The sequence below is a fragment of the Buteo buteo genome, chromosome 1, assembly GCF_964188355.1.
Source record: "Buteo buteo chromosome 1, bButBut1.hap1.1, whole genome shotgun sequence".
Lineage (NCBI taxonomy): Eukaryota > Metazoa > Chordata > Aves > Accipitriformes > Accipitridae > Buteo > Buteo buteo.
In genome coordinates, this window is record NC_134171.1 from 3,609,254 (window position 1) to 3,619,425 (window position 10,172).

Sequence of the window (10,172 nt, forward strand, 5' to 3'; positions counted from 1 at the left end):
AGAAACTTATCACAAGACAGGCCAAACATCCTGCCTTTGTTCCAGGGATTGTTGGAAGCTATGGCTATACCTAATACTCCTACAAACATTAACCAACAGGTCCTGAATCTAAAGCTTTGATAATCACATCAAGTGAATCAAACGCAAGTGTCTCACATCTTGGCATTTCCCTTTTCTGTCTCCTTCAGTTCCTTCTGTGCTGGGTCCTCTCACCTCTGGCAGATTGTTAGCTTGCTGATTGCTGACTGTTTGACAGCATGTTGAAAGCTGCAGACAGCAGAAAGAGCTGCCAAAAGTTTTTCATGGCTCCTCATGGGAACATTTATTAACATTGGAAAGAACATCTGATTAACATAACTCCAGCTTCTGTTGTAGAGGCACCAAGTAGCCAGTCCCTGACCAGTGAAGTGGGTTTGAAACGATAGAAAACAGTCAGAACTGTAGCTGAGAATCATGCAGAAGCAAAGACATCATCTCTGAACTCTGGATGATGCAACTGTGGCCGATGCAACACAAGCTGATGCAGCTTGTTACAATGACAACATGGTTTCTCTGGCTGGAGGGAAAGCTAAGGATTGATTTTGCCAGGTCCTATGGCCAAACACTTCTTTAATAGCAAAAATAATGTGGTGTAAGAGTGGTATTCAGGTCTCCCAGCTTGTGCAGCTCCTCTGTGCCCTTGCAGTGTTGTACTGTGGCAAAATGAGTTGCTCTGTGGCAATGTTGCTTTTGTGTTGCTTTTCCTTAGGTAGAGAGTTGTGAGAGCAGCTCCCACAGCATGGATGAAGTCTCACTCAGTGAATTTGGGGAATGGACCGAAATCCCTGGGGCTCATCACATCATTCCTTGCGGTTTCATTAAAATTGTGGAGATTTTGGCCCGCTCCATTCCCGAGTCTGTCATTCAGCTCCGCAAGCCAGTCAAGTGCATCCACTGGAACCAATCAGTCAGCAAGGAGATTGAGAGGGTGGCTGACCACAACAGTGACCTCCCCGAGGAGGACAAGGGCTCCGATGTCTTCGTAGAGTGCGAGGACTGTGAGTTCATCCCAGCTGACCATGTCATTGTGACTGTGTCCCTGGGAGTCTTGAAGAAACGCCACGAGAGCCTGTTTCATCCCCGCTTGCCCGAGGAGAAGGTGATGGCCATTGAGAAGCTAGGAATCAATACGACTGACAAGATTTTCCTGGAGTTTGAAGAGCCTTTCTGGAGTTCTGAATGCAACAGCATCCAGTTTGTCTGGGAAGATGAGGCAGAGAGTGAGAGCTTGACTTATCCTGAGGAGCTGTGGTACAAGAAGATCTGCAGCTTTGATGTACTCTACCCACCAGAGAGGTACGGCCACGTCCTGAGTGGCTGGATCTGTGGAGAAGAGGCTTTGATTATGGAGAAGTGTGATGATGAAACTGTGGCAGAAACCTGCACCGAAATGCTACGTAAATTTACAGGTCAGCCATGCTCTGGTTCCTTTGGTGAGTGGAGAGGAGAGGGAGAGTGGGGTTGGGCTGTTGAATAACCGCTAGGAAGGAAATACACTAAAGTAATTTTTAGTTCTTTGGCGTTTTATGTCCCTTTGAATGGGCTGTGCATGTGCTTCCAGCATACCTCCTGCTTGGGTGTTCCTGAAAGCTATTTATACAGAGGGGCTGATAACCAGCTCAGGAAGTGGTGGGCAGAAGTGCTTGAGGATTCCACATCCTCTGCTTTATTTAATCACAAATAACTCTTCAGCAGCTGGAGCTGTCTGACTCAGTACTCCTGAGGACTGATCTCAGCTGTGGAAAGCAGCATAGCTCTATTGGAGCCAGTGGAGTTGAACCTGTTTACATCAGCTGAGATGCAGTGGTTGAATCACATCCCTGACTTCCATTTAACATGAGGCTATATGGAAATCTCATTGGCCTAAATTTTGACGAATCCATCGATCTCGGAGAGTTTCCATTTCTGGGTGGTTCACCTAAATCTTCCTGGACTTCACAGGTTTCACATGTACTGAGCACACATCACATTAAAGGCAGCAGTTGGAGCAAGACAGATCTTATGTGTATTATGCTGAGAAAATCCAAGATGAAATCACTAAAGGTAGTAATATTTGAACAAGCTGGGCCTTAGTTTGTCTGCAGTCACTTCTCTAGAGCTTGCATACATTACCAAGGAAAGGGCTTTTTTTTCTGTGGAGTTATTAGAGACCCTCTGATGGGAGACACTGTATAAGTTCAAGCATAAGGTAGTAATGCTGAAAGAAATAGTGATTGACTTATTGGCAGTCTTGAAACAAAGATTTTGGATTTATACATAATTATAAGAGCAGTGTCCTCCAAGATTAGGTGTATTTTATGCTATTCTACAGATGGGTCCTATGACTAAGCTATTTATATCTGCTTGCTAGCTTGTGTTAGCCAAGTCTCAACACCCAGTGGGTTTCCATCCTTACCTCTTGTCCATGGATCTCTAATTAGCTGGAGAAATTTGCCTTCACAAGTGTAGCTTTCCTCTGTGCTTACAGAACATTTGCTACCGACAATGCAGAGATTTAGAGAAAGGATTCTTGGGAAGTTGAGGACTACCTGCATAACTGGCTACTGCCAAAAGAGGTTTTACATTTTACTACTCTCTTCAGAAATCATAGGGTATACTTTGGATTCAGAAACCCTAGTGCAGTGACCAAAACTGAATCCTTGGTTCAGCTTGTTCAGTGTTGCATTTATGTTGGATGATGAACCCGTGGCTCCCCTGCAGCCTGCAGAGAAGTAGGATGAATCAGTCAATGCTGGACTCTGGGCAGCTTCCCGAGCTGTTTGTTTTCAGCGGTGTTGGGTATCCCTACGTTGTGTTGCAATGTCAATACATACATGCCTTCTTGCCTCCTGACCTCAGCAGGCCAACTGCTGCCCTATGCAGGCGTAGCAGGAGGCTATTCTCCTCTTTATGGCCAAGTTGTTCCAGTGCTGATGTCTCCCAGAGTGTATAAACAACCTTGTTTGTTGCAGCTCTTCTTGCTTAAGATGTCTTATTTTTTAAAATGCCTCGATTTGTCAGTGGGAATTTGGCTCTTTGGGTCTTTCTTAGTTTGGCAGATAGGAGTATACTCTCCCTCTTCCTTCTTGGGCTCCTTCACTGTTATTGTTTACATGTGTTGGATGTTCCTTTCTTCCCCCCAGGATGGAAATATGTTGGCACTGGGTCGTCGGTATGTGCTGCAGTTGCTGTTCCAGCTGATACTGCACCTGGTCACTGTCCATCAGACTCTTCAGCAGTGTGAGCTCTGTCTCAGCCTTCTGCTAATCCTGGGTTATCTAGCCCTGGAGAATTTTAGACTGAATTTACCAGGGCCTTGCCCTGCAATGAACTTTTTGTGCATAAGCTGAGAGGTGGCCTTTCAGCTGCTCAAAACTGCGAGAAGAAAACCTGTTGTTGGAGCACCCATTACACAATATGACCTGTTCCACTTTCTGCCCCCAAAACTTGTTAGTTTGTAGAAAACCTTTTTGCAGATCTTCCAGGATGGCCTTGCTAAGGTAGCTGGGTTTATCCTGTTACCCTTGCTCCCATTTTCCCTAGCAAGTTCACAGAAGAAGCAATACCTCAAGGGTTGTCTGGACCAGGTGCCAGGCAGGCTGAAACAACAGAAGCGTGCTCAGCTCTCCACACACCTACCATCTTCTCCACTAATCTGTTTCATTGGGGGTGGGTTAGACCAGCTGGGAGGTGGCTGTGAAAGGACAAAGCAGCCTTCTGTCTGTGATCTAACTGTAGTTATTTCTGAAAATGAATGGACTCCTCTGGTCCAATTAGCACCACCAAACTCAGCTTTTAAAGTGTTTCCCACCACCCAACTTCATATAAGTCAGCTAACTGAGTTGGGAAACTAGTCCTCCTAGGGTCCTAAGCTCAGTGGAAAGAAAGACTCTTCCATGAGGCAGTTCAGATCTTCCATATGTCAGTTGGTGCTCTGTGACATCTTCTGAAGAAGCTTTTCTATACTGGGTATAGAGAGAGCCTTATATTCAGTAATGAAAGTAGGTACTATGAGCCTTTTAATGTTCACTTTGCCTTTTTGTAGCTTTCATGTTCTGGTTATAAAATCCCTCAAGTTCTTATTTCTTACTCTTCTGTTAAAGAATTAATGCTTTACCAAGTAGGTTCCCATCTTCAGCTGTGTTTTCCCAGTCCATTGCTCATGGAGTCCTTTGCTTTGGCTTCAGAGGGTGTTAGACCAGTCCTATGTTAAAACCATTTTTTAGACTCAGTGTTACTTCACACTGAGAATTCCTCTCTGAGAGGAGGTGATCTGCCTCTGTGACCTTACATTTCACATGCAGGTTAGTGTTGCGGATTATCTGGCTTTGCTGTGAAAAGCTCTGAGGATTGTTCTAACCTAAGAACCATTGACAATTACTGGTTTTCACAACTGGATGGCTGAAAAGCGGTGTCCTCTAAATCTGATTAAATGGGATACCTTCGAACAATTAAAATTCTTGCTCTGGTTTCTCTGTTGGCTAAGCTGAGAGTGTTAGAAGCCTGAAGGCAGTAATTGCAGGTGTGCTCAGTTCTGAAGGACTCACTGATTGTCAAGCTGTGGCTGGAGATGCCCTGAGTTGTCCTCCCCATCTTTCAGCTATTTCTCTAGAGGGGAATGGATCTCTTTTGTTCTGCATCATATCTACCAGCCCCATGCCTGGGATACCCTAATGTCTGGTGGCTGTAGGTGCTAGTGTGTGGGTAGTACCACAGATCTCTGTTGGCCTTGATGGGCTCTTAGGTACCTTGCTCACTGGTAGGCAACTAAATTTGGGTGTCTTAGTTTAGATCTGAGAGTTGATTTTATGATAATCCTGTGTCTTATAATCAGCCCCATAACCAATAAATCTGTGTAGCCACACCTCCCAGTAGCTGAATAAAGATGAGATTGATTGAGGCACACAGAGTTATCTTCTATAGCTTCACAAGTGGAAATCTGTGGCATAAAGATTGTGCCCTCCTATTTTAGTGGCAGCTAAGATCCTTTTTTAGCCATTTTATCTCTCTTTGGAAACTTAAAAGTTTCCTCATCTGTATTAATTGTTACTTCTATCTGCAGGGAAAGGCACATGTTTACCCATCTATTTAAGGGCAGATTGAGAAAGTCCAATTAAATACATTCCTTGAATAAGTGTGGCCCTCCCAGTCTTTCTAGATTCTGTCTTGCAAACAACAGTTCAGGATCAGAGCTTGTGTTACATGTTCCTGTCTGACCTTCAACCAAGCTTCTCCTGTGTGCAGCAGAAATGAAAGCCTCCTGATTTTTCTCTTAGAAACAGCTCCTCACATTAAAAGGTGCATAAATGCAGAAGCGCAGGGGCACAATAGTTGCACAATGGACACTTGGATCATGTTCACACGGTCTGATGTGCTGGAGGACCTTAAAGGAGCTCACAAGAGCTGGTACATCTGCACCACACAGCGTAGTGCTAGGTAAGGAGACTGGCTTCGGTTCTGGGAGCTGTACAGCTGTGTTTTAATGCACCCAGGCTCCTTAGCCCTGCTCCATGCTGGCAGCTGGCTCAGGCGTCTCTGCCTGAAGCTCTGCCATCTGCCCAATGCCACATGCTTCATGTTGCTGTGCTGCAGTTTCCCTTGTGATGAAGTTGCTACATGAAGAATAATTCCCTGGCGGGAAGGCTGCTGTTCACCTGCTTGTATACACAGTACAAGGTCATCCATGGGAAACACTAGAGAGAGACAAAGCTGTTGCTTTTACCAGTTTTAACAATTGCTCTATTAAATATTGCTGGATTTATACAATTGTTGATTGGGCTAATGATTCCACAAACCCTTTCATTAACAAATTTCAGTCTTTTAGCAGATCTGTGGCCTTATCTGCAGGCTGACAAGCCCTCATCTCATTGCTTGTAACACTGTGTTCCTAATGTTGATCATCTTTTTGTCAACATCTTACTTGCTGACTCCTGTATTGAAAATCTTCTGGGTACCTTGACAGTGGAACATGAGAATATGTGCCAGCTACAGAAGAGGCACCACCAGCCCACTGCAGAGACTCCTTTTATTTGAAAATCCATTGTGTGATTGTTTTTGTGTAATGCAGTGTGATGGATGAATGCTTTTGCCCTGTTTGGTGTTGTGTTGTCTAACAGCTTTCATGGTGTGTTCTCCTGGGTTTTCCCACAGCCCTTAAAAATAAAACGTGATAACTTACTTCCTTGACGCATCTGAGAGCTCCCTGTTCTCAGACTCCCTTGGGCTTTTCACTTCCATCCCAGGCATTCCTGCTTTGAAGATTCTTGGGGGAGCATATTTTAGAAGCTTTGTTATGCTAAGTTCTTATTCCTGAAACAACATTCATTTGTAGGATGTGTTTTGTTTGTAGGGTATATTTATTTGCTAGTCTGTGCCATATTTTGATCTGGGGGTTAGTGGTTAGAAAGTGTTCACAGTGTACTCTGGCAAGCCATCCAGGTGCCTTTGCTCTGTTTTAGCCTTATATTTCATAGTTCTGGCTGACACATGATACTCCTAAAACCAGTAGCTGAACCTGGGATGTAACCTGCTCCTGATTTTAAGGAATTAAAGGCATGACTAAATAATTGTTTAGTAGGACTAAATAATGTAGTGCCTAACTAGTCTTTACAGTTGGATGTCTCCCTCTCTAAGCCCTGATGAAGAAAGTGGGGGAATTTGGATCATCTTCATAGCAGGCTAAACATGCTGAAGTGTTACAGAGTCAGGGTCTGAAGCGGGCACAGGAACTGTGCAAGATGTAAACATGTTTCAATTACTCTTACTTCTTGTGCTGACAATCTCACAAACTCCAGTAGCTGAACCTTGCCTGGCTATGGGAGGTTGCCTCAAGGGTGGGTCTCAGCTGTCCTGCAGAGAGAATTTACCTTCATTGCAATTCTCCATGTCCCCTCTCCCTATTCTTCTCCTGCCAAGCCAGATATGATCACAGGACACCAAAAAAATCTCGGTTAATGACGCTGAGATGGTCTCAAACCAGCCTAGCAAGAGGCTTTCCAACATATGACCCTCCCTATTTCAGTTCTACCGGAGGCTCTTGTGGAACCAGCTGGTGAGCTGCTTTGGCTACAGTCCTGGATCCCATGTGCTCCTGTACTCTTTGGGATGGGGACGATGGCTGATGATGGCCCTATCATTGGTTCCCTCAGGTGCCCCTCACCTTTAGGTCCTATATCCTTTTAGCAGTGGAAATCCTACAGCAATCTAGAAATCCTACTTCCAGCCTCAAAAACCTTCTTTCCATACCATGTGCATCCCACAAAATGGGTCTGTTGAATTTTAGGTTAATTATGGGGAGCAACTGGGTAGCAGTTGGAGTGAGTAATACAGGTTTTGAAAACTTTCTGACAGGTTTTCCTATGCACCTGCATAGTGAGGATTTGCCTTCTAACATCCTTATCTCCATCCCTGTTTGGTGGCAAACCTCTCTCACAAGACTACCTAAACATCCAGTTTAAACTGGGCACCCAATTAAATACCTAGGTGAGATGAATCATACACTTGATCACCACCATGGCAAATGAGACCAGGAAATGTTCTGTATTTTCAAACAAACTGTATCCAGGGTTCCCTGAAGCTTCCCAATCTCTTAGGAACATAAGCATTTTAATGATCTTTCCCAAAATGGAACGCTGCAGCTGAGATTAAAAGGGATGCTATTTCTGTTCTATAGATATTTACAACTCAGTAATAGAAAAGAGATATGTTTTAGGGCCTCTTTACTGTAGCGTGCAGGCTCTGCTAGGATGTATTTTCAATAAATCAGACTGAACACATGCCAGTCCGCAACTTGCATAGCCATCGTCATGTTTTCTTTGAGACACGATCTTACTTTTTGTCTTCTCCTGCTTTCCACCCAGGGAATCCAAACATTCCGAAACCTCGCCGGATCCTGCGGTCCTCCTGGGGCAGCAATCCCAACTTCCGTGGATCCTACTCTTACACCCAAGTTGGGTCTAGTGGGGCTGACGTAGAGAAACTCGCTAAACCACTGCCTTATGCTGAAAGCTCCAAAACTGCTGTAAGTATGGCCCCAGTCAGTTCTGTGGGAAGATGACTAACATGATGGTGGGCAGCGGGTTTTCTGGGGGGAGGTTGAAAGAGACAGGTTGGGCCTCCAGTAGTGTGTTTTCCTTTTTTTTTTTTTTTTTTTTTTTTTTATACATACCCCTCTAGACAAATAATGTATGTAGGATTTTACCTTTAATGTTTGGAATCCCAACATCTCAGGGTTTCCCACATCTCTCTCTGAAATTATCGAGAGCTGGGTATCTGCGTGACTTTTGGAATTCTGATCTATGTGTTTAAAGACCATTAGCCTTATTGGCCAGTTCAAAATTCCCTAGGAAAGCACGTTACTCTGTTTTAAAGCATAGTCTGAATATGTAGCATTAAATGCACGATCCCTGCTAATGGCTAGGTCTGAATGTGTCAGAGGTGCATATTAGGAAATCTTTCTGTGTTGACAGTAGAGGGTGAGGGAGGCCCAGTCCTTGGCTGGGGGACTCGTGCATTGGCAGGAGACAATGAATTTGCTCCTCAGACACTGCCTTTGCTTTCTGAATATAGCATGGAGAACAAGAGCACACATGGAGATAGTTACCGCAGCTCAGCTGATGAGCAGTAACGTATTAAGCCAAACTTGCCCTGTCATTCAGGGTTATTTGTCCAAATCCAAAGACAATGGCTGATGAATATGCAGCCTCCAAGCATCTGCCCAGTCCATCTCCTCCATCCAGAGCCTGACCCCACCATGTAATTTTGTTCGGCACAGAGTTCTATTAAAAAAGGTAGCAGGAGCTTTAGGAATCTTTCTCTGTAGTTCTCGGGGAAGAGACGTACCTGCAATTCCTGCCTCAGAACTGAGTTGGCAGCAATTTTAGCAAGCACCTAGCTATTGATGTAAGAGATAAGACACTGTGTCTCACCCTGTGGGTTTTGAGACATGACTATTTTTCCTTCTGAAACTGCAGTCCAGAAAAATAAATCCTTAATGCCTAAAAGACTGAAGCATAATTTGGGGGACCAAAAAGAGGAGTCGACAGAGAAGTAAGGTGTTCAGTGACTCATGCAGATTTGTTTGAGGTCATTGGAGCTAGTGTCTGGCTCTATGATGGTGCCTCAGCCCTGCAATCAGCTCCGCGTAGCAACGAGGACAAGCTTGACCTTGACAGACCCATGCTGTGCCTGTCCCCGTGGTGCACCACGTCAGCATTTCGAGAACCAGCACTCTAAAAAGACTGGTGTCAGCTCTTGGGGATGTGGGAGGGCACGGAAAGTTTTTTCTTCTTTTAGCCTCGCGTCTGCTTTCCAAAGCTGCTGAGCTTTTCTGCTTTTCTTGTCCTCTCCAGCCGATGCAGGTGATGTTTTCAGGGGAGGCCACTCACAGGAAGTATTATTCCACTACCCACGGTGCTGTGCTTTCTGGGCAGAGAGAGGCCGCTCACCTCATTGAGATGTACCAGGACCTCCTGCAGTGCCGGAGCTGAAGGGCCCCATGTTTGTGAACACCACCAACTCCTAAATCCTTGTACAGGTGTGTGGAGGGGTTCTTTTTTAATTTCAGTTCACAGTAGAACAGTCTCTATCTTTTTCTATTAAAAAAAAAATGCCCCAACTGTTTAAAAAATTAGTCATCAATAGCTTCATTTCCGTGTGCTGTATTGTTAACAGGGAAGGGTGCTCCTTTTGTCTGGTAAACTGTTTCTTTGTCATTTTAATTCTAACTTCACTTTTGGTGCCTATCATATTTTTTTTTTCTTTCTGTATTGTAAGTGCCTTCTATACTAAAATAAATGTTGTAATAAAAAGACTGGGTGCTTTGGTACTTCCTGGACACTTCACTCAGTAACTTGCAACTCTTCTATTCAATGTTACAGAAATAGGAGTTTTCTCCCTTCCTACAAAGTTTGGAGTAGGAGGATCTCGAGATAGATCTGGATACTCAATGTACCGGTTTATCTTAACTGTTTGTTCAAAGAATTGCACCTTAGAGGCACAGTCATTGCCTTGTACAGATTAGCACAGAAATCACTATGTATCACTATGTATTTCACTCCGTGTCACCTGTCTATCAGCTTGTGTGGGCCTTGGGCTTCAGGAAATCTGCCTATAATTTTGTGGGGGAATTTGTCTTCCCTCTGGGTTCATTCAGC

The 10,172-nt window shown here is 44.4% G+C and overlaps 1 protein-coding gene across 1 annotated transcript in view; it reads left to right on the forward strand.

The window, feature by feature from the left end:
* The window catches only part of SMOX (spermine oxidase), a 55,646-nt gene extending 45,816 nt beyond the window's left edge, over positions 1-9,830 (forward strand). The window contains exons 5-7 of the mRNA XM_075047613.1: positions 749-1,448; positions 7,878-8,038; positions 9,369-9,830. Coding sequence (XP_074903714.1) covers positions 749-1,448; positions 7,878-8,038; positions 9,369-9,506 — 999 coding nt within the window. The 3' untranslated portion in view covers positions 9,507-9,830. The remainder of the gene's footprint in view (positions 1-748; positions 1,449-7,877; positions 8,039-9,368) is intronic.
* Positions 9,831-10,172: the final 342 nt, after the last annotated feature.